This window comes from Gorilla gorilla, chromosome 2, assembly GCF_029281585.2.
Source record: "Gorilla gorilla gorilla isolate KB3781 chromosome 2, NHGRI_mGorGor1-v2.1_pri, whole genome shotgun sequence".
Lineage (NCBI taxonomy): Eukaryota > Metazoa > Chordata > Mammalia > Primates > Hominidae > Gorilla > Gorilla gorilla.
The window spans coordinates 162449533-162474183 of NC_086017.1; the positions used below are offsets into that span (position 1 = coordinate 162449533).

General features: G+C 39.8%; 2 protein-coding genes across 9 annotated transcripts in view; one reads left to right on the plus strand and one right to left on the minus strand.

The window, feature by feature from the left end:
- MED12L (mediator complex subunit 12L) overlaps positions 1-24651 on the plus strand; it is a 348784-nt gene that overhangs the window by 209033 nt on the left and 115100 nt on the right. The gene's annotated exons all lie outside the window — the stretch shown is intronic.
- On the minus strand, positions 923-23956 carry GPR87 (G protein-coupled receptor 87). 2 transcript variants are annotated; one of them, XM_055382984.2, is made up of 4 exons: positions 23888-23956; positions 23710-23779; positions 7252-7383; positions 1006-2048 (listed from the first exon to the last, which is right to left on the minus strand). In XM_055382984.2, the coding sequence occupies exons 3-4, from the start codon at positions 7283-7285 to the stop codon at positions 1006-1008; spliced, it is 1077 nt and encodes a 358-aa protein (XP_055238959.1). In that variant the 5' UTR covers positions 7286-7383; positions 23710-23779; positions 23888-23956. The 2 variants fall into 2 exon arrangements, with proteins under 2 accessions (XP_018875455.1, XP_055238959.1); XM_019019910.3 differs by having other exon boundaries at positions 923-2048; positions 23710-23950.

Below are 24651 nucleotides of genomic sequence, written 5' to 3' on the forward strand. Positions count from 1 at the left end.
CTTGGAGTAAGATTCTTTGTAGTCCCTGAATTCTTTTCCTCTACCTAACAATGATAGTCATTGTTGAGCTAAGTTATTCTTGTGCTCTCATTTTTGCTCATTTGCGCTTCTTAGAACTTTGCAGTTTACAAGACTCTAAATGAAGTATTGTACTGTGTTATTCACGTGTGTTTGACTGTTAACCATAACGTCTTCTTTTAGTCAGCAAACACGCCTTCACTCCTCCTCTGTTAATGCGTCTCCCACGAGGCATTTACGATGCTGGAGGGCAATCTCTTACCCAGAGGAATGAAAGGTAGTATCACAGGAGCATCACAGGAGTGGGGGTGAGGCATGAAGCACGGAGAGGAGGCAGAAGCATTTCCGCAGCTCATTCCTACTTGCTTTTGGAGCCCTGAAGGTGGGCTCTGACCTGGACACAGAGGGTCCTAAAATGAAGCCCTTACACACACACACACACACGGTTCTAAAATGAAGCCCTTACACACACACACACACACACACACACACACACACCTCTACCTTCATTTCTATAGTGTTGAGTAAAGGAAAAAATAATTTAAAAAAATCCCCACACAGAGAATGAGGGGATGACTGCCAAAGATCTTAGTTTATAGATGGAAAGTAGTAGTTTCTTTTCCTATCCTTGAACTTCAAGGATAGATATAATTCTCTTTTCTATACTTTTTGTTCTCTGCAAAAGTGGCTTCAGAGCAGCAGCTTTTCCTGGAGGATGGCCACAGTGCAGGGACATTGCTGTGGCTCATTCTGCCCTTTCACTCTGCTCCTCAGACTTCCAGCCATTAACCCTGCCATTCACCCATACGCTACCTCTTGTTTATCTCTTTGCTATGCTTTAATGTTTTCTTTACTTTCAAATTATGACCCCATTTCATATCATTTTAGTTCTTTGAATTCATAATTTTGATGGGCTCAAGCAAGGATAATGAAAAGAAACATTTATTTACACTTTGTACATATCGATTCCAACAAACAATAAAAGGCCTACACATCAGTATAATCATAATATATGCGAACTTCCGATCTTCTCACACTTTGCAGTGATCTGATGCTTTCACTCCTGGTTCTGATATTTGATTTTTTGAACAGCCTTCTTGAAAATGACCTACACATGAAAAAGTAAATTATTGGATCCAGGCAAACATTACACGCAGACAAGAAAAGTGTAATTTCTTTGCAGTAATATAGGATTTTATGTGCAGATTCATCTAAAAGCCTGTCTAAGTGACTAAAAGTAAAAGGAATTCTGCACAAGTGATATGGTAGAAAGCAGGTAAAAAACACAGCCACAACAACCCTGATGCTCTGGTTATGTTTTCGCTTTCGGCTTGACTGACTTATGAATTGCCTGCTGGATTTGTGGATGTACCTGGATATGGCTATGTAACATCCGATCAGAATCACCAGCACGGCCACAAACAAGCAGCTGTTCACATAGGTGACTGCCGTATGCCATTTGACCCCCAAAGGACTTTTAAGTTTCGAGCAGTCATGGATATTGTCCTCTGTTGGCTGACCATTTGTTAGGATGATGTTTGGCAAAGACAAAACAGCCATGATCACCCAAACACAAACAGATAAAACCTTCGTAAAGGTTATGCTGTACATCCGAGAGTCCCCAAATGGCTTGACCACCTTCAGATAGCGATCAATGCTTATCAGCCCAAGGAACACGATGGAAGTATACATGTTTGCATAAAACAAAACTGAAGTGTATCTGCAGAGAATAAACTTGAAGTACCAAGGTCCAAATCCTGCATCATGGACTATTCGAAATGGAAATGTCAGCGTCATTATGAGGTCTGCAACCACTATGTTTTTGAGATAGAATATGAAGCTGGTTTTATTCCTAATGTGGAAGAAGATCCACACTGCTAAACCATTCAGCAAGATGCTTGCCACAAATATAATGAGATAAAGCACCGGCAAGACAATCGTGTCAAATTCATTGTGAAGGGTGGTGTTCTTTCCTGGCCCGTCGCTCCTGTTGCCTGAATTGTGACTCTCTTGGCCGTGCAGCTCGTTATCTGTATGAGAAGTGGGGAGATAGGACTTCAGTGCTTGGCAAGCATGCCCACAGGCTACTAGGTTCCCTTACAGACCCAACTTTTTGTTATTTCAGGTGAACTTAAAGATGTCATCAATGATTTACAGAGTCTGAACTTAAAGATGTCATCAATGATTTACAGAGTCAAGGTAGCACATTGTTAATGTTTTGAGTGGCCAAAGAATTAGTGACCTTCTCTCACTACCCTGCCTCCCTCATATCAGGACCCTCGAGTAAAAAGTCCCATTTCTGATCCCCTTTGCCAGCCTTTTGAAAATAAACATACCAGTGTAAATTATTCCGATTCTTACTCCCATGTTTGATATCATTACAAATAGAATCAACAAAATGTGGACAGAAAATGGAAATTTTCTATAACAAGAAAATACAATAGCCAACACATGGTTATTGTTTCAGTGTAGTCTTTGGCACCCTCTTTGAATATATCTTCCCTTCCCTTGCCTCAGTTTTAAGCTGTTTAATCATTAAGAATTAAGAAGCTTTAAAACTAGTGGGTCATTCTGAATTTTTTGCCTGTGACTTTCTTATAGTACTTAAGATGTTTTAGGGACCATTGATAGGAATAGAAAGAAAATGTCTTGGCATTTTTTTGTAAATAAAAAGAAAATCTACTGTCTTCTAAAGTGAACAGACAAAAAAAGTCCTGGATAGATACAGATCTGACTTGCTGATTCTCTGAAATCTGTTTTCACCTTAGTAGAATTTAAGTTGCAGGCTGGTGTAAAGTTACTGCTGATTATTATAAATATTTACATGTCATCTAGTAAATTCTTCATTAAAATGCATTTGTATAGTCAGGAATATCCACAAATGTGTTTTTGTATAGTCTAATGATAAATGCTGATTTTGTTTTCTCATTCTTATTAAGTTTTGCAGTTTTACAGTTTATTGCCAAAGAGGACAACTTGTTAAAAGTAATTGCAACCTGGTATATTTTTTTTGTTTACAAGGCTAGGTTACACCTATTGTATTTATTGTGGGAATTTTTAAACGTTTTGCTTCTTTGGAATTTTTAGTTTCTGTTGTTAAAGACCTGTACCATATCACTGCATCATATAATCAGTGAAATGGGTCATGAGCATTTGACTTATGTGACAGCCATGGACATGGGCCTCTCATGTCTCCTACTGTGGGGAGCATGATGGACAGGTAGCTCCTGCTGTGGATCCACCACCACATTCTTGCTGCTGCCACGCTTCCCGCGGACTGCTCCGGGCCTGTGATTGAGCATGGCAGGAACACCAAGACAAACCTGTTTTTGTAAGAGGAGGGGTTTCTCTGACAAAGGACTTTGGCTGGAGGAGTACTTACCAGTCTTCAAACCTTTTATTTGAACTTTCTTCAAACTGCACTGTTCCTACTCAATCTTCCTTCCTTCTTTCTCCCACAAGTGGTTGGAAGGCTGTGCCAGCCTTCTGCTTGTCCCCATTTTCCCTGGTAGCCATTTTTCCCAGTAAATCTCTTGGCCATTTAAGCACATTTTATCGTCATTATTTTTGGGGAACCTGAACTAATGGAATTAATTTATAGATTCACCTTTTGGAGGTAAGGTTAGAAGGAAGATCATTTCTGAATTTTTACTTCCCTGTAATTAATAATATTTACTATAGTTATAATTATGCTTTGGAATGGTTTTGTTATAGAGATAACACCATGAATTTAAGCCCTCACTGCCCTGCACACAGGCAGTTTAGTGTCTGTTTTGGTTCCCTTCTTTGAGGAGAGAAACAGGAAAGTTTTGATGATTAAAATCCAAAAACAGATTCCTAAGTTGCTGCTTGACATCTAAGTGCAGGCTCTTCCTAATTCTTTCCCTTTTATTCCTTACCGTGAGTGTTTTTAAAAACTGGTTTCCCTGACCTAACTATCCTTACACAGGCTAGTAATTTATATCTGGACTAGCCTGTTATGAGACCCATAGTATTACTAAGCTTTACAAGTTAAAATGCCTGATTCAGCAGCCATCTATATCACTGCTGCCAGTTTGTAATATTTCCTTGTACAGTATCATTCAAGCCTATTTTGATTTAATGACGTGTTGTAGTCTTGGCTGTTTTTGCATCATAAGATCCAAATCAGTATCAGTGACGTTAGGAACTTCTTAAGATGTGTGGCTTTAACTGAGTTAAGATGTCTGCTTGAATTAATTTACCCAATTAAATGATTAGCAGTCACTTTCATCTAACCTGGGATAGAACTCTTAGGGAAATAGAGAGAGGACATGTGAGTTTAAATCAGAATAAAGGGTCCAGCTGAGGGACACAGCCTGAAAAGGAGCAGCCATGTCATCTCCTGAGGTGCTGACTGTGCCTTGTAACAATTACTTATGAATTGCTTTTCAAAATCATTTTAAATACAAATATATTAGTTCATGAGCTACAGCATACTTGGCAGGGAATATCTCAACTGCTTGTGTTGGCTCCCTGGGGATCTGCTATGCATACCTATCGTGGAGTGCAAGAACCCCTACTTCACAGTGTTGCTTAGGGATATGAGTTCCATATATCATTATAGTATTTTAAAGTTTAGTTATATGAACACATTCTTATTAAATGATGATTTTGATGATGATTTTACCTAACAATTATGGTTATTATTAAAGATAGTCTCCAATCAGAATGTCAAAAAAGGTTGTGTGTGTGTGTATACATATATACATATATGTATATATATTTGTAAATTAAAAAGATCACGTAGGATTAGCCTCTTTCCACAGTGGTTATTTAACTGTTTTGTGGCATTGAGACAGTCTGGTGTTGAACTTGTTCACTGTGTAACCTCACGGTATTTGCTTCCTTAGTTTATGTATAGAATTAACATTTTGGACTATAGGACTTCTTAATTCAATGGGATAGGCCTAGACCTGGTTATTACTTCATTCACAAAGTTCACATTTAGGCAACAAAGCTTAAACAAATTAGTGGTTAAAGCCTGTTATGGGCTATTTGCTGAAACAATATGGTAGTAGAGACAAAAAATGGTTTGTAAGAAGCAGATGAGCCATTACTCATCTGGTTGCTCTGGAAGGCTCAAAACTTAACTTTGAGAGTTTCGTGTGATTAATTTGTTTTTTAGAATTAAGTTTATATCACATTCTTTTTTGCCAGCTAATGCCCATCATTTATTCTCTATCATTGCCTTAAATATTTCCAAAACGTATAGGTGTACTCAGAAGCATTTCTCTATATGATGTTTCCACTCAGGAATATTGACCAGTAAAAGTGAATGGCTTTCTTCACCCAGGCAGTTTTATCATGTTGTTCTTCACTGACAGTAAAGAACTTGGCCAAGTTAGGGAACATCTTTAATTGACAGTAGCTTGGTCATTCAGTTAAGAAAAATTAGAAGCTGTTTTACGGTGTAAAGGCTGTTTTCTCGCAATATGTGCATGCAATGTTGGATATTATCAAACATGATTTCCCCATCCCTTCTTCTTGTTTACTAGGGTGGTATTCCCTGGATTGTATAGTGCAGGGCTTGACACAGAGCGATAATTGAGAGTAAAACCTCCTTTGGTATTCTCTCTGACTCTCATTCCAATTCCTTTTAAATTAACAAATGCAGTGACATAACTCAGTTTACTAGTTCCATAGTAAATTATTTTGTGCCATGTGTGAGGGTGGTATTTGTTTGGGACGTAAGGGAACTTTGGCTGTCTTTGCAGGGGGAATAGGTTTGTGCATGTGTGTGTACAGGACTGAGTGTGTGTGTTGGGGAATGCTTGGGCTTTGTAGCCAGATATAGCACAAACCACATGTGGCTTTAAACTTTTAAATTTAAATTAAACATAATTTAAAAAATTAATTTCCTCAGTCATACTAGCTATGTTCAAATTTCCCGGTAACCACATCTGGCTACTGTATTGGCCAGTGCAGATACAGGGAATTTTCATCAATGCAGAAAGTTCTATTTGACAATGCTGGTTTAGCCTCTTAATAACTGTAAAATGGAATACATAGCTGTCTTGCTGGATCTTCTGAGAGTTAAATGCTTTGCAAACATTTTGACTACAGTATCTAGTACTTAGTAGGTATGCATTCTATAACATAAAGCTTAATTACCATTTCTCTTGTTAATAGAGTCACATTATGAATGACAGAGTAGGGAAGAATCTGCCACTTTTGCCTTTGGTGAAGCTACATCATTGTTCACTGGGACGTGTCACTTGGCACAAAATGTGAAAGTCTCAACATATGTCACTGCTCTACCTGCCAGGTGGGAATGAAATAATAAAAGTCATTCAAATTATAGGGTGTCACTACCATGGCACAGCTGCCTAGGTCAGTCTTTCTTTCTTTCCTTCCTTCCTTCCTTCGTTCCTTCCTTCCTTCCTTCCTTCCTTCCTTCCTTCCTTCCTCCTTCTCTTTTCTTTTCTCTTTTCCTTTCCTTTCCTTTCTTTTCTTTTCCTTTCCTTTCCTTTCCTTTCTTTTCTTTTCCTTTCCTTTCCTTTCGTTTTCCTTTTCCTTTTCTTTTTCTTTCTTTTTCTTTTTCTTTTTCTCTTCTCTTCTCTTCTCTTCTCTTCTCTTCTCTTCTCTTCTCTTCTCTTCTCTTTCCTCTCTCTCTCCCTCTCTTCCTTTCTTCCTTTTTTTTCTGATACAGAGTCGTGCTCTGTCACCCAGGCTGGAGTGCAGTGGTGCGATCTCAGCTCACTGCAACCTCTGTCTGCTGGGTTCAAGCGATTCTAGTGCCTCAGCCTCCTGAGTAGCAGGGACTACAGACGTGCGCCACCACACCTGGCTAATTTTTTGTATTTAGGTATGATCATTTTCTAAATAGTTACTCAGTAGATTAGGTAGATGTTATCTCTGGCCTCTTGGGGAACCTCATGAACCTTGGTTTAGACTATTAAATCTGGAAAGTAATACGTAATTTTAGTTTGTGTTTAAAATCTTCCATAAATATTATTAATTTAATCCTACTTGTCATTTTAGAGATGATGTCTAGATGAAACAAAGTTTAAAACAAAATGATAGCAAGCTAAATTTATCTCAGCGATACTGTCCTGCATGTTTGCTGTTTTATACATAAGGAAACACAAAGCTAAATGCTGGTTTATTTTGTTAGTTGGTTCTCTGACCATTAAACTCCCCAAATTCCCAAACAGTGGAAATAATAGTCATCGATAAAGTAAGATTTTCTTTGTATCTCTTCCGACGGCTTACTTGGTAATTTTGCAAGCGTCAAGTTGAGCCCCATTCTTCAGTTGTGATGCACTGTAAGCAAAGATGCGTGTCAGGAAACACTTGGGGACGATTGAGGCGTGGGTTCAGCATAGGTTATTCCTGGTTTGATTTCTGGGGAGAAAATGAAAAATGAGGAAAAAATCATCTGGGAAGGAATTTTAAAATACAACATTTTGGTCTTTTCAGTTAAAGCAATTGCCTCCACGATTCGGAAAGCATGTGCTCTTTGGAGATGAACACCTGGGCCACACAGAGTTGCCCGCTTTCATAATTCCCTGCTGGGAGTTATGTCTTGTGGGTGACTTTGGCTACATACCTTAACTTTTCTGAGCTTTGCATTCTTCACGACATCTTAATAAAGGTTAGCTGAGACCATATGTATGTGCAATGTTGGATATGATCAAACATGATTTCCCCCACCCCTTCCCCTGCAGCTGGGTCTGTTCCCTGTTCTCTGGATTCTATCACGTATTGACCATAGAAAGCAGAATTCCTGGGAACTGTTCTGGAAAGTGCAGCTGAAGTAAAATATGCTTATAGGACAGTTTACCATTAGGGGAAGTCACAATCTTTCTCATGAAATAAAACCATGTGAGACTTTCAGGTCCCATCACTGATGTTGCTTAAAGAGACCCCAAGTAACCTCATTCTGTCCAAGCACAAAGCAAACTTGAGGCTGGTGTGAGCAGTTACTTTTGTCCCTGCATATGTGCTGAGATAGCAGGGAAAGGGCATGTGGGAGGCAGGAGTATGTGTAAGAGTTTGCAGTAAGTGGAGAGGCAGTTATTATTTCTTTTTATGTTCCTGTGTGTGTCCTTCTCTTCTGTTTGCAAATATCACATGTAGCTAAGGTACTTGATTTGGTAGTAGATGGAAAAAATGGTTTTTAATTTTTCAGTGATGCTCTCCACCCAGAATCCACTCTTTTGAGAGTTTAGACAGTCTATCCATACGTCACCTTGAACAGCTCCAGTATGTGGTACATAGCAGAAGTCAGAAAGTGTTTTTTGGTTAATGCAGCATAGGCAATGATTAAGGCTCTCTGAATCTCTCCTTTTTGGGTGCCAGCATCACATTATTTTTTAATGTAAGGCAAAGAGGTAAAACTTTACTTTCTTTTTATTTATTAAAGTTTACTGGGGAGAATGACTGACGCAGTTAATTTTCTAGACTTTATAATAATGATCTTTGGATTTCAGTAAGCCTAAAAAGCTTGAATCCAGTTTCTCATGGAAACATTTCAAGGAAATTGCCTGATAAACACATTTTTAGTTTTATGTTTCTCTGTTCTCAAGTTGTATGGTTGTCCTCTTCAGATGGCTTCCTGTAACCTTCCTCACTGACAGTTGCAGTAAGAGAGAGAGAGCAGACAGTTGGCCAATAAGCAGGACATAGAGAGAGGAGACTGGGAGAAAATATTTGCATGTTATATTTCTCATAAAGGATTTCTATTTAGACTATGCAAAGAACTTTTACAGCTTCTTAATAAGGAGAACAGAACCCAATTTAAAAAAGGTCAAAAGATTTGTCTAGACATTTCACCAAGAGCACATGGAAAGACACTGAACATCATTAGTCAGTAGGGAAATTCAAATGAGAACCACAGTGCTATACCATCTTGCGTCTACCAGAATGGCTGTATCTGAAAAAGACAGACAGTAACAAGTGTTGCTGAGGGTGGTGAAAACAGGACCCCTTATACACTGATGATAAGAATTTAAAACGGTACAGCCACTCTGGAAAGAGTTTGGCAGTTTCTTAAAAAGTTAAAATCAAATGTATCATATGACCCAGTAGTTCTACCTCTAGGTATCTAGCCACAAGAAATGAAAACTTATGCCCATGCAATGACTTGTATGCAGTTGTTTATAACAGCATTATTCATGATAGTTAAAAGCAGAAAGAAGCCAAGTGCTGACTGGAGAGTAGATGAGTCAACTGTGGTATAGGCAAAGGATGGAATATTACTCAATAAAAATAAGTGAAATACAGCTATTGTATAGATGAACCGTGAAAACGTTTTGCATGAGAAAGAAGCCAGATACCTAAAGACTACATGTCTTTAGGTGAAATGTCCAGGAAAGGCAAATCTGTAGAGGCAGAAAGTCGATTAGTGTCTGCTGGGGTTGGGGGCAGGAGTGGAGGGTATGAAAGATATTATTCTTTTGCTCCTTAATCCTGTGTTACTGTATGGTAAGGCAATTCTTGAATTATAATTACTAAAGATAAGGAGTTATTCTTGTAGTGTTAAAGATCACGGAATGTGAAAGTCAGAACATGCTAAATTCTGGTAACTAAGAGATCACAATAGACTTTTGGGAAATCTGCTTGCCCCATAATCTTTTGAATCATGGGAACAATAATACCTACTTTATAGTATCTAGCATCCCTCCTTCATGAGGTTAAATTGAATATACATTTATAAATTAAGTGCTTTATAAATGCCAGTTTCTGCTTCTGTTATTTCCATTAATCTTTGCCTAAATTAAATTCAAGATCTTGTTACTCTTATTGGAACTCTCTGGTTTAACCAAACTGCAGACTGTCAGCGATATGCCTGAGTTTAATTCCCTACTTTTCTTCATACCCATTCCTGCCCTGTGAATGGCCTCCTTTCTCCCCTCTCTCCCTACCTTGGAAATCTCTGCTACTTCTTCAGTACCAGCCATAACCTGATCTCTTTCATAAGGTCGTTTACTAAGAGTCTGCTCATATTTCAGGCCCTGGAGTTTATAAAGAAGAGAAAGGTACATTTCTGTCTTAAAGTTTAGAGTCTAGTTGAGAATCCAGAAATAGACCATTTCAATATCGAATGAGAGGTGAAGATACAGAGGTGTACCCAAACTGAGGGGAAGCAAGGATTACAGAGGTTCCATGACAACTATGATGCCCAGGTTGTGGCAGGTTTGCCCAAGGTCCAGTCAGAAAGGAGCACATGGAAATGCTGAGTGTAGCCAAAGATAAGGTATAATAGTCTACTGAGGAACTGGTGACAGCATGTAGAGATGGAGATATATGACAAAATATGAGGCATCTTAAAGAATCTGTGGCTGAATGATGCTGGTGAAAAGGGTTAGAAGATTGTTGGAGGCCTCCCAGGTATTTGACTATAGATTTTAGTCTCTTTTGCTGATGTAGGACCCATGAAAGGACAAGCACGTACTGGGATGAGTGGAGTTTAGTTTTGGATTGGTTGATTTCCTGATGCCTGTGTAGTATGCATGTGGAGGTGTCTACTAGATGATTAAAGAGAAAGGTCTGGAGCTTGGAGAAGTACTCCTGGCTGGTGATGTCTATCTAAGGCCAATAGAAAATAGGTGATAGAAGAAGCTGTGGGAATGAATGAGATTGTTCAAGATGAAACTGCACAGTCGGCCATGCATGGTGGCTCACGCCTGTAATCCCAGCACTTTGGGAGGCCATGGTGGGTAGATTACCTGAGGTCAGGAGTTTGAGACAAGCCTGGCCAACATGGTGAAACCCCATCTCTACTAAAAATACAACAATTAGCCGGATGATGTTGCGTGCACCTGTAATCCCAGCTACTGGGGAGGCTGAGGTAGGAGAATTGCTTGAACCCAGGAGGCGGAAGTTGCAGTGAGCTGAGATCACGCCACTGCACTGCAGCCTGGATGACAGGGTGAGACTCCGTCTCAAAAAACTAACAAACAAAAAACTCAAAACCACACAGTGGAGTGAGAATAGCAGAGAGCTAATGTAGACTTTTTAATGGAGCAGTCTTAGGGTGAGGGGAGTGCCTGAAGGAGAGGCCAGAGAGTTGGGAGGATTACCAAATAAGAATAATGTCATGTGAACCAAAAAGAGAGTTTAGGAAATGAGGAATTGTGACTAGTTTTATCCTGTGGGGGAAGTCAAGTGACATAGGGCAGCAAAGTGCCACTGGATGGGATTCAGCAACAAAAAGGTTATTGTTCATCTTTGCCAGTGCTCCACGTGCTGGGGGGCCCAGGGTGTTTTGGGGAGAGAAGCCTAATGACAGAGGGTTGAGTAATGATTGTAAGGTGAGGAAGTGGAGGCAGCAATCTCAGAAAACTCTTTCAAAAAAAGAACATGCCTGTGATGGAAAGGAGACAGAGAAGGTGGGAGATGGAGATAGATAAAGGATTAATGGAGGGTTTTCTTAAGCATATCATTCAATGTCTGGCATTTAAAAATGTTCTGGCCAGGCGCGGTGGCTCATGCCTGTAATCCCAACACTTTGGGTGGCCGAGGCTGGTGGATCACCTGAGGTCAGGAGTTTGAGACCAGCGTGGCCAACATGGTGAAACCCTGTCTCTACTAAAAATACAAAAATTAGCTGGGCGTGGCAGCATGCACCTGTGGTCCCAGCTATTCGGGAGGCTGAGGCAGGAGAATTGCTTGAACCCGGGAGACCTTGCAGTGAGCCGAGGTCGTGCCACTGCACTCCAGACTGGGCGACAGAGTGAGACTGTCTCAAAAAAAATTTTTTTTTCCAGCTTGGATTAAAAAAAAAAAAAATCCTGCCTTGACCTCTAGCCAAGTATGGTGGCACCGTGGTGGAGTGTATAGAGCAAGGATTTGATTCTCTGATTCTCTGAATTACAGCCCCAGCTCTGTTGGTTTTAGCTTCTAACCCTCCATTTCTGCCTGTATAAAATGGGTATGAAGACTCATCCATTATAGGTTGACTGCGAGGTTAAAATGATGAACATTTACAAAGCAGCCTGCGTACTTGCGCAGGGTGGAGCTGAAGTCGTTTTAGTTCCTGTTGTATATCATAGGTACACAGTTGAATTTATTTAGCGCTTCATAGGCTGGACAAGGGGGTTGACGGGGGTGGATCCTTGCACCTTGTTTATGCTGAGATGGCTGTGTGGCTGGTGGCCTCAGCTGCCCTCTCAGGAGTCATTTGACTGATACTTTTGCTCCAATAGCTTGCCCTTCCTTTAAATTGTCTCAGAGCCTTACCTGCCTGCTGTCTTTCTGAATGATCAGCGCCTCAGCTTCAGGGCTCCCTGTGTGCTTTTACTACAGTGGCTCTGCATTGTCTGCATGTCCCAGCACTTGCAGGGTGTTGCAAGGAAGATTGCTTCAGTGGTAGTAAAGGGCTTGGTTCCAGGACCTGGATCCCGGGCGGGAATCCTGCCCTGCCACCTACTGTTCCTTCAGCTGAGAGCTGATGAAACCACACAAGAATGTGATGTTTGTGGTAGGCCTAGGTTTCACAGTCATTCCTGAGGTTAGATGGTATCGCTGCTTAGAGACCTGTTTTTTTTCCAGCCACCCATTGGTATTTTCCTTTGGCTATTTTACTAACCATGTTTCTTTGTTGTTGGTTGTAAAATGAGGGTGGTGGAAAAGGATTAACACATTCTCAGTTTCTCCTTGCTTTTGGACCCAGAACTTGGTGGTTGATACCTTAAGCAATCTTCAGAGCTACCCTAGGACCTAGATATATTTCCACCCCCGCCAGGTAGGAAGATACGAGATTCAGACAGTTTAATTAAGTTGCCCTGACTCACACTGTGAGTAATGGGTAGAGCTGGGATTCATATCAAATACAATAGAAACTGAAATTGCAGTTCTATTATATACTGTTGTGGAGTAAAAGTGAAGAATGATTCTGGGGGGTTATTTTAGAGGACAGGAAGTGGGAGGGGGGCAGTATTGGGCAGAGGTAGGAGTCTGTTTTCTCCATCAAGCTTGTGAAGGAACTGCTAATCTTCCAAACTAGAGGTCTAGTTTTATTTGGCCTGAACAATGTTGAAAACATCACGAAATTTCACATAAGAATCCAGATTTGGATCCCATTTTGAAAGATGAGAAGATTTGCTAGCATCCATCATGAACAATCCAGCACTATTAGTTGCCTCTTCCTGATGGGGAAGTGAGCTCTCTCCAGTTCTCTGGCTCACAGCATACTCGTTGACATCCCTGGGCCACCTCTTTCGGGAGCATTACCTGCCGGGTCCTACAGTCAGTTGATTTGGCAACGATTATTCCGCTTATCATTTAATCTTATGTGGCTATACTTAACCTCTATAGATCCCCAATTGTTCTACTTTGATTATGAATGTATCTTTCCCTTCTTCTGTGTCTCTCCTCCCTGCAAACGCCTGATTTTTCTTGTATTACTGACCATCACTTAACCATTTCTTTTCAAATGGTTTTTCTTATACCTCTTAGCAACCCAGGAAAAGTAGTGACAGGAGGTCATGTTGATTAGTTGACACCTGAGAATGTGTTAATAGTCACAGTGGAGCTTTTCTGTGTGCCTGCCCCTCTACTGGGGCCTTTAAGTGAAAACCCTACTGATTGTGTTATAAAACTGCTTTCGGTGGGGAAAACCTGAGGTTTCTGGTTTTACGAAAAGCTTCTGAGTAGTGGAGTAGGGACTTGACCCCAGTTGTGTTGGATGCCCAAACATTTGCTCTCTCCCCAGAAGGGCTATGGGAGGACAACATCCAGGACTACTGAACAGCTGCTTTGGACACCCAGCCTTGTGGTCCACACAGAGCCAGCCTGCTGTTGCAGTTCACTGGATTGGATCTTGGCATGGGTGGGGAGTCATTTGTACCACGCCGGGGAAACTCTGTCAGCAGGAAGAGCAGGCCGGTGTGCCCTGCCCTGCCATGGCAATGCTTTAACTCTCCCTGGGCTTCATCTCTCTTGTTATTGCCCTCTGGTCAAGATCTTGAAATATCAGTGCCAGTTAAATGCTGGCTCCCTAAATGCAGTTGCTCATGATTAATTTTTGACTTAGTGTTTGGTAGTGGTGGTTCTCAAATGACAGAGTTATAATATCAATACCTTTCCTATCTGTCCTCCACTCTCCAGTTTTCCCTCTAAAAGCTCACATCTGAAATTGTAAGAATTTGAGATCTGAAGGTTTATTTTGCCACTTTACTTCTGAAAAGCTATACTGAACTGATTGATTATATAGAGATATTGATGTAGTTCCTGCATTTTTGTGGTAAAGAGATAGTCTTCACAAAAGCCATCTGATAGAAAGTTTATTTGAAAGATACAGGATCTCTTCTATTTTGGAATCACCTATAATCTAAGAATCTTTCTCAGTTTAAGCCTGACTTTATGTGTATGTGTATTTGTAAATTTATGTGTGTTTTTCAACAATGCTAAGATTATAGCTCTGCTGAAGGCCTGGGGAAAGAGGCAGATTACCTCACTGGTTATGAGTTACCTCTTATTGTAATGGAATTAGGTCACTGTATTCATAGCACATTTCATTAATGCATGCATGGAGTTAGTCTCCTAAATGTGTTGGAATGCAAAGCACAGCAGCCCTTCATTCAGGTTTTTCAGGTGCTACACTGATGTTCTGTTCTCATAGTTTTGCTGGTACATGTAGCTTACAAATAGACCTATTTTGGTTAACAATTTAGAGTTAACTTTTTTTTAGGTGACCTCAGGTAACTTCCTCTGTGTGTGTGTGTGTGTGTGTGTGTGTGTGTGTGTGTGTGTGTGTTTAGAGCAGATGGGGGGTTGATATAAAGTGGATTGTAAACTCCCTGAAGACAAGATTTGTGTCTAATGGTTCTTTATAACCTTAACCTCAAACCTGACTATTCTTTTTGACAAGTGAGGGAACTGAGCAAGATTCAACAACCTGCCCAATACCACACAGATGGTGAGGGGCAAAACCAGGAAATGAGCTCTAGGTTTTAAGACCCCAGAACAGGCTGCCTCTGTGGTGTTGCTTTGCTGGCCTAGTGGAGTGTCAGAAGTAGCTTCCCTGGTAGAAAGTGTTCTAGACTGAGATTCCCTGACCAGTGCAAAGTATCCTATACCTGGATTCAGTAGGCAGCTGTTAAGTTTTTGGCTCAGTCAGTGACCCTGTTAAGCATTGTACCTCACAGAGCTTGAGCCTCCTCATCTATGAAACAGGGAGAATAATAAATACCTGACGTACTTCCCAAGGGTGCTGTGTGAATGTGGTAAGAGAACATATGTTAAGTCAATTTTATATTGTAAGTGCTGTAGTAATGTAAAGGTGTAATTCATGGCAAATATACTTTGCTTAAACAGTAAATGCTTTTCTTAAACAGAAAATAAAAATACACTTTTTAACTCAGTAAGTTGTAAAATTTGAGTAAAATTCCTACTACTCACATTACTATGTGGCTATTGTGAGTCAGATCAGGAGATCTGTATCACATTACTATGTAGTTGTGAGTAATAAGAATTTACTCAAATTTTACAACTTACTGAGTTGAAACATGTATTTTTATTTTCTGTTTAAGCAAAGTGTAAATTCCATATAGGTAACTTCTGGATCATTTATGTAAGAGGCTAGTCAGTTTAGGGGCCACAGTCCCAGTAGCCAACATAGTGGTTTTAAATGAATATGTTCTAAACTAAATACATTTCAAGTGACTTCTGGCCCTTAAAAATATTCTTAGAATTCAAGACTCCAGGTAAAGTCTTTAGTTGTTTGATTACTGTTTACTAGCCTATTAAAAGATGCAGAATGCTTTTCACAAGTTCATGTAGATGCTGTTCCTTGTTTTAGAATAGCATCCTGTGGCTTAAGCATATAAATAAGAGTTATAATTATTCTTCATGGTGGTGGTGGTGGTGTCACCTTGATATTTTAATACAGTCATCATTATAGTTTTCTGGGCTGTGGGATGTGGTGCAGGTATTCTCCAGACCTTTCCATTAGAACTCTTGTCAGGTTAGCTACCCTTATTCTTGTAATCACAGCTTAACCAAACCTTAATGCTGTTTAAGTTAATGGAGTAAGACAATTACCTAAGAGAGCATTTTTACTTCAATTTCATCACTTGTCTTCACTGACAATTTTAAACTTCTCAAGTGAAGTCTTTAATGTGAGTGGATATTTCACATTTCTTAATCAGCATCAAACGTTCACTCTCATTTTTCTGTTCTCATGAATACAAATAAATAACCCACCCTCACCCATATGTAGTAAAAGGATCTGGGATCACATATAACTCATTTCATGAAATACACATACACACACACACACATACACACAACATTTCTTCAAAGTAATTCATACTTCAGTGAATTTATCAACTTCTGGCATTAATCATGTTTTAAACAATGTCTCTTAAACTAATAGGAATATTTGAATTAAAATATTTTTCTCTGGCTTGATTTATAGATGTGGTAACTTCCTCAACTAGGAGAAATAGTAACCTGTATATTTGTATTATCTTAATATTTGCCACATGCATTTTCCTGCTATTCACATTTCTTTGCTTGATGTCCTCTTCTGTCTCAGTCTTCACTGGCTTACTGTCTTATACGGGATACAACTCAAGCTCCTCTGCAGGTGATGAGGACCTCCTGACCTGACCTGTATACCTGCCCACTTTATAGTTCCTGCACCAGACCCTCCTTACCTTGCATTTTATCCTGAAAATCCCTTCTCCCTCTTATCTATTAGGCAAGCTCCCTATACCGCCTTCTGGTCTAACTCATCTGCCTCCTCTTCTCAGAGCCTTCCATGTTATCCCCATGTGCCACGTAAGTGCTCCTCAGCCCCTGTGGTTTCCCATACCTCCAGCTGTTGTATTCTATTTTTGTTGTTTGCCTGACTACCAGAGTGTCCTTGCATCCTTTTATCTCCAGGGTCTAGCAGAGTACCTGCGGGCACAGAGTCAGAGTTCAAAAACACCTTTGACTTACTATTAGGCAGTCATGGAATTTGGCCTCCTCTCTGACTTAATTTCATTTTGGAAGGCATATGTCAGTTTTTTGTTTTTTATTTTTAACAATTTTTTTTTCTGCCTTCTGAAGTACAACCCAGGGAGGGTGGAGACAAGAGTAGGAATTGGCCATTGACCTGTGTAAGGCATGGCTGAAGACCAGGAAGAAGGCCTGATCAAACCATTAGGAGGCTAATCAAACGCTGGGCCTGCTGACATTTCTGAATAGCTCACTGTAAAGTTGGGGGAGCTAAAGTGGAGGGCTGCAAATTCAAATGCCAGCAGCAGCCCCACAGGTTATGTCAGTGAGGAAAGTCAGCCAGGTATAAGAAGAAACAACAGTACCAGTATGCTAATAAAAGACAGCTAGTATGTCTAACACTTGTGAAATTTTCATAATTAGAATAAAGTACACTGGGGAGAAGGAGGCAGAAAGGTTTCCGTAGAACAATTATGAAGAAACAGCAGTAAGATGAAAATATTTAAAGTGAGCCACATGCCTGGACCCCATTATGTTGTCTTATCCTGCCTCTGTAAAATGGCTTTGCCTGGATTAAGCTTTGAGTTGGTGTCTTCAAGCATTCAGCCCTTTTCACTGTGCCTACTCTTTGGGTGTTCAATACAACATTGGTTCTTTATGTTAAGACTCATGGGAGAAAGTTATTTCTACTCTACATAATAAGAATGGTGTTCTGTAGGCCAGCTATGAATTTATCAACACCAAATCATTGTGCCTTCTTGTTTTCCTGTTGGAGTTGAGATCCACCTTAAGGCCCAACACCATCTGATAGGGTTGAATGCATTTGGTGAACTAATTTCTCATATGGTTTTTAATTTCCCACCATTCTTTTTCCCAGGCTTCATTTGTTTAAATTTAAGTTCATTTGAATTAACTTCATATTAAGCATCTCCATAAAACACCTTATTTTTGTTGTTGTTGGAACCAGAAAGATTATAAATAAATAAAATAATTATATGAGTACATTGGAAGGAGAGCTTAGTTGGCTTGAAGTTAATCAGGTTGTAATCGACAGAAGAGGAAAGGGAGGCAGTATGGGAAATGTACCATCTCTAGATAGGAGCTGGGGTGGGGAAAAACTTTAAGGGTAGAGTTGTTTGGCTTTGCCACCCTGGCTGTGAGACAGTTATTTTGCTGAGAGCATCTTCCAGGATGGGGAAGCCATCAGAGCAAGAAGTAGTGTACCATGACATTTATATTTCAGGTGCCTGCAACTTTGAGCACTCAAACTGAGTTCTGCACTGGCCAGTTGTTTAGTGCCTGTCTTATTTGCAATTTCATATAGACTGTAAACTGGATATAAACAGACCATGGTAAGATCCAGCATGACTTTGTGAAGGATTGGGTACATATTAGCATTTCTGGGTCTTAGGATGAAAAGTAGAGATAATACTTGAGGTATTGTACTGTTGGCTCTAGGCACAGAATGAATAGTTTTTAAAATCATATATATATATAAACTGTGTGTGTGTGTGTATATATATATATTTAGTGTTGTTGTTTACATTATGAAATTAGAATGAATGTTTTAGGGTAAAGGGAATATTGATGTTTAACAGATACTATAGTTTTATTTTTCCAGCAGCCATCATGGTATATGCTGACACATTGATGTAGTAATTACCTTTTAAATGGCATTTACTATTCTTCTATTAATTTGTTTTGCTCTATATAATATAGGCATGTACCGTTTTGACCTAATGCAAGCCATTATCCTCTAAAAGTTTTCATTTTTTAGGTTTTAAAATGCTTAGGTGTGACAACTAGAATACAATTGTAGCTGCGATTATTTAAGGCTTGCATATTACTGTGAGCCACATTCTACTTCATCATGATATGTAGCACTGTTTTCTATATAAATATATCTAGTAAACAGTTAATTTTAGGCCAGGCGTGGTGGCTCATGCCTGTAATCCCAGCACTTTGAGAGGCCGAGGTGGGCAGATCACGAGGTCGGGAGTTCAAGACCAGCCTGACCAACATGGTGAAACCCTGTCTCTACTAAAAATACAAAAATTAGCCGGGCGTGGTGGCAGGCACTTGTATTTCCAGCTACTCAGGAGCTGAGGCAGGAGAATTGTTCGAACCTGGGAGGCGGAGGTTGCGGAGGTTGCGGAGGTTGCAGAGGTTGCAGTGAGCCGAGATCGCGCCATTGCACTCCAGCCTGGGTGACAAAGCGAGACTCCGTCTCAAAAACAACAACAACACAAAAACAATTGATTTTGCAGTTTTTCCCAATTTGTCTTGGAGCCGGTTTATCTAAAAAAGTTTTGAAAGGCCCAGTGATTTATTTTCAGTTTTATTTGTAATTTTGGGGCCTAGCAGGTCTGAGGAGGAACAAGATGGGACAGGTAGGTCATCCACCCCCAAAAGAGTATAGCAAATCCTCAAATGCCTACAGTCTAGAGGCAACAGATATTTATGCATTGTTTTCTTGGATCTCCCTTTTCAGTTCTCAGCCTGAGAGCCACAGAGCTTCATAACTCTAGTATGTGCAAACAGTCCAAGTATTCTGTTAACTTTTTTCTTTCTTAACTAGATCATAAGCTCCTTTAGTACAGGGACTTCAGATCATTTTGTTTCTGCTGCCCTTTTGGTATACTGGCCTTTGCTTTGGAGGCATTCCGAATCTTGATATAGTCAGTAAAGGGTACCCTCTAGACTCAAGGACTTGGAAAACAAAGTTTCACTTTGTTATATGTCCTCCAGAGAGTTTCTCTGGTGGTCAAGAGACAGTAATATCTTTGACCTGAGAGCCTGTTCAGGCTACAGGGCAAAAAACCCTTTCTGGGAGCTTGAGAAGTCTAAGTGTCTATCTTGCTACATACAACAACAGTAAAAGAGCTCCCCAAATGCTGGCTAGTATTATTGTGTGCCTAGAAGTGTTCTAAATTCTCTATGTATATTTTAATTTATTAAAAGGACTTTGGATTCACATTACAGGTTTGCCACTTACTTGGGCAGGTTACCCAACCCCTATGTGCCTTCTTCTTTTGTAAAACAGTCCTCATAAGATTGTTTTGAATGAAGTATTACCATAGCATAGACCTTTTATTCAAACTTGACATGTAGTAATAACTCAGTATTGACATGCTACTTGAGTGGATAGTAAGAATTAGTACTCTAACTTTTCAGATGAAAAAACCTGAGGCTTAGAGAGAATACTTGGAATACAATATACTTGGGCTATTTGCACATGTTATTTGTTCTTTGAGCAGATACGTGCTGTCGCTGGAGTGCTAGAGCTTGCCCTCATTAACACCACTAATGAGGGGCAGAGCCTGGATTTGAACAGAACGTAAGCCCATCTCAGTGCTGTGCTCCTAACTAGCGCTCTGCTACTGCCTGCACAGAAGTTTGGTATTCATGTGCTGATTAGCACCTGATGCCTCCTTTAGGAAAACTACCAAGTTAAAATAGCTCCAACTTGATTGCAGGGGATCATGCACCCAAGCTGGCCATTTATCTACTGTAGTCTATACTATGGTACTAGTATATTGTAAATATACAATAAGTCTATATCATTTTACATATGAAACTACCCACAAAAAGAGGTAACAGCAAATACAGCATGGTTGACTGTAGGCAGTGGTTCAAGGTCAGAGCTGTGCTCCCTACTGTTATGCTTGTTAAGCCTCAGTTTGCTCAGCTGTAAAAGTGGATAATAGTAATTTATACCTTAAGGTTGTCTGAGTTAAAAAAAACAATGCATGATAAGGCCAGGTGCGGTGGCTCACACCTGTAATCCCAGCACTTTGGGAGGCCGAGGTGGGCAGATCACCGGGTCAAGAGATTGAGACCATCCTGGCCAACATGGTGAAACCCCGTCTCTACTAAAAATACAAAAATTAGCTGGGCATGGTCGTGGGCGCCTATAATCCCAGCCACTTAGGAGGCTGAGGCAGGAGAATCGCTTGAACCCAGGAGGCAGAGGTTACATGGTGGTGGGCGCCTATAATCCCAGCCACTTGGGAGGCTGAGGCAGGAGAATAGCTTGAACGCAGGAGGCGGAGGTTGCAGTGAGCCAAGATCACGCGACTGCACTCCAACCTGGTGACAGAGTGAGACTCCGTCTCAAAAAAAAAAAAAAAATTGCGTGATAATAAAATATGCAGTAATCTTGTCACATATCCAGCTAGATGTATATGCTAATTATTGTTGTTTTAGTATTAAGGATAGAAGGACAGTTTGTGCCATACAGATCCTATCTAGTACATTAGAAAAGGTCATTTAAGGAGCTTTGCTCTTCTTTTAAAATGATGGAAATCATTAGAAATTACTGTTTAAGAGAAACTATAGAATCATTGCTATGAATGACTTAATGTCATGGCTTACAGTAAATGGAACTTAATCAGTGCTCTTGCTTAAATGTATTTTAGTGTAATTTTTTTTATGTTTGGCCAATAAGAATATTAATGAAACAAAATATGTTAATTAGGTATAGGATAGGGAACAAATATTCTATTCTGCCTGTGTTTGCCGTATAAGGAGGGAGAGGGTTTGGTAATATTTGTAAGGTCAGATAGAACCTGTCTTTCACCATTGGCCTGAAGCAGAAGGTCTGAGAGGTGGGTGCATCTCATCTAGTTTTTAACAGCAGGGTCACATTGCATTTGCTTCTGCTCTTGCCTCCCTGCTTTAGATAGTTACAAGTATAAGAACTGCAGCTGGCAGTTGTATTAATACTTGTATTAATGCAAAACTTTCAGCCAGGTAGGAAGAGCAAATAGTACATTCATCTTCATCTTGTAGAGGAAGAATCTGAGACCTAGCGAAGTCGAGATTTGATTAACATCGTGTAGCTGGCTAGGGGCAGAATTGGGAAGGTCCTCATTTGTGGCTCTACCCCATTTCCTCTCAAGCATTCCTGTGTGCTTGGTCCAAGCCTTAGGTTCTTTCATTACCAACCCCAGCATCTCAGCATATCACCTGGATCGTGGGAATCTAGAGATGCAAGGGGCCTCTAATGACCATCTGATCTAATCCCTTCATTTTACCTGTGAGGAAGGGAAGTGAGCTCCTGGGGAATTCAGAGACTTGTCTAAGTCACACTGATAATATTTGGTACAATCAGCCTTTAAACCCAGGTCATTTTGCTGTGAGTCCTGGGCTTTCTACCTTAAACCCAAACTACTGCCTCTTGCCTGCATAGAGAACATCTACCCTGGAGACTGGGGGATGCTTCTAGGGAGGTGACTTTATGTAGATTTCACCTCACTTCTGTCCTGTCTTCACAACCTTACCCTTTATTGGGCTTTGAGGGATTTTCATGGATTTTCCAGGCTTTTCTTATTTCAGGAGCATGCAAAGAACTAATGGCCATTGTGGTCTCCTCTATCTTAACTTTCCGTGGTATTTTCTCAGAGTAAAGAGCTAAGCATGAAATATTTTGTTGTTGTTGTTCTTAAAGAGAGTTAAATGCCAAGATATTAAGGAAGAAAAGCAGGCAGACTCTGAAGAGCACAAACAGCACAACTCTAAATAAGAACATTCCTTTTAACTTAGTCTTCCTTTTCCCACCCACATCTCTGAATGCAGTAAATCCTCTTAGCATGTTATCTCTGGTTAGGGCATTTTCTCAGTGTCTTCATGAAATAAAGATTTTCTGGCGGGATACTTTCTTTTTATAGGCTGTATCCTTAAATATGAAATTCAGCCATCCATCTGCTCTTCTAGGCCCTTGTCCTTAACCCATGTATACCTGCAACACATTTCAAGTAGAGGTCAGAAACAAGAGTCTGAGGATGAGATGTTGCTGAAGGATTAAGAGAATATGCCTCTTTGATCCCTAACTTCATGGAGACAGTTAATCTCAATTGGCAGAAATAAATATCAACAGGGTGTCTGGCTTTTTTCCCCCCAGTATAAAGTAATATAGAACCAGATTTGTTGCTGTTCATATTGCTAGTAAATTGGAGAACAATTATGAAAGAAATCTCTTGTTAAAAATGTTAATATACCTAACATAAAAGCAGATTCAACTTGAGAATGTGATGTAAAATTCTATAGCAGATAAATCTTAAAATAAGAAATCAAAAAGTCACTCTACTTTAGGCTCATCTGTCTTTTAAAAGTCCTTATTAAAATTTAAAAGAACTGAGATCTCCATGCTTGCTTCTTGTTTTCCTCATTGCAGTGAAAACTTCCCAAACAGTTCGAATGTGGAACAAAAGTAAGCTGTTCCTAACCTGTTTGTCAGTCACTGGGCAGTTTTCTCAGTGCCTTTCCTGACATGTTTTAACATGACTTCTCCAGGGATCAGAATGAGGATTGCCCTGTTCTTTGTGGTACAATGAAAAGACTGAGATTATTTTATCAAAATGAGACAGTTGGGAAAGAGAAAAATCTTTGTCTCTCTCTTTAAAAAAAAAAAATACGGATAAATGATTATGAAACGAATTTTAAGTTTTGGGTCCTGGGAAACAATTATAAGAGACTTTGACTTTTACTCATCTAATAAAGTAAATGTGGTTTAAAAAAAAATGTACTAAATAGGAGTGATTGCCAAAACATTGTTTCTACTTTTGAAGGCACAATATGTAGTTTATATTTCTGCCTGCCTGAGCTGGAAACAGTTGAAGCTTCATGGCTCACAGTGGTGCCTCATATCTTATTGTCAGCATTCTAATTTCTAGTTTTTCTTCAAACCTCAGAGTTAAGCAGAAGTATAATTACAGTTTTTAATCATTGCTGTGTCTTATCAACCACGGCTTTTAAGAAAATGAAAAATTTTTCGTTTACCTTTCATTGTGGTGGCTGGCTGTCCATTCACCTCATACGGTGTCTTCAAGTTGAAACAGGTTTCTTGTCTCTAATTAAGAATAAGCTTTGAAACTAAGGTCGACAGGGAAGTGGATTTTCTGGTAAAGCATAAAAACGAAACATCTCCCCTACCAGACAAGGTAGGTATCTCCCTTACCCCTTTAGAGATTGTCCTTTGGGGCACCCTTTCAAATTCTCCTGCCGGGCAACTACTGGAACAACTTGCTCTCTTGCTAATGTAAATGACTCACAACTAAGAGTAGGTGAGATTTGTCGACTGGGGAAGAGTATTTCCTGAACCTGCAGGAATCAGATGGTGATTCACCTGAAGGAAACACAGAGGGCTGGAGCTTAGACTGCCAGAAGTCTGCTTAAGGAGTGGGGGATGAAGTCTCAGGTTGGGGCCTACTAACTCATCAGATGCAGTTTTTAGGTCATTTTTTTTTTTCCAGCCTCCTATTGCTATCTAGAAAACATGTATTTGCAGCCTTCCTGCCAATTAAATTTTGGATTCAAAGGAATAAGAATATGCTTTATGACAGATGAATTCTTTGAAAATGTTATTCTGCATATTATTTAAAGACTAAAAATGTGTTTATTGTTGTAATTGATAACTTTGGAAACTTGTAGTCTTATGAAACTGATGAAATCTATAGACATATTTTTACACATACACAATGATAAGTATTCAAAATATGTTAAATAATTCAGGGGCTGGGTTCACTGACTCCTTTGAATGCTGACCTTTAACATAAAACAATTTATTTTATTGCTTTAAAAAAGCATCCAACAGTGACAAATTTATATAATCATATCACTTTTTTTTTTTTTTTTGTGAGACGGAGTCTCACACTGTTGCCCGGGCTGGTATGCAGTGGCGTGATCTCAGCTTGCTGCAACCTCCACCTCCCGGATTCAAGT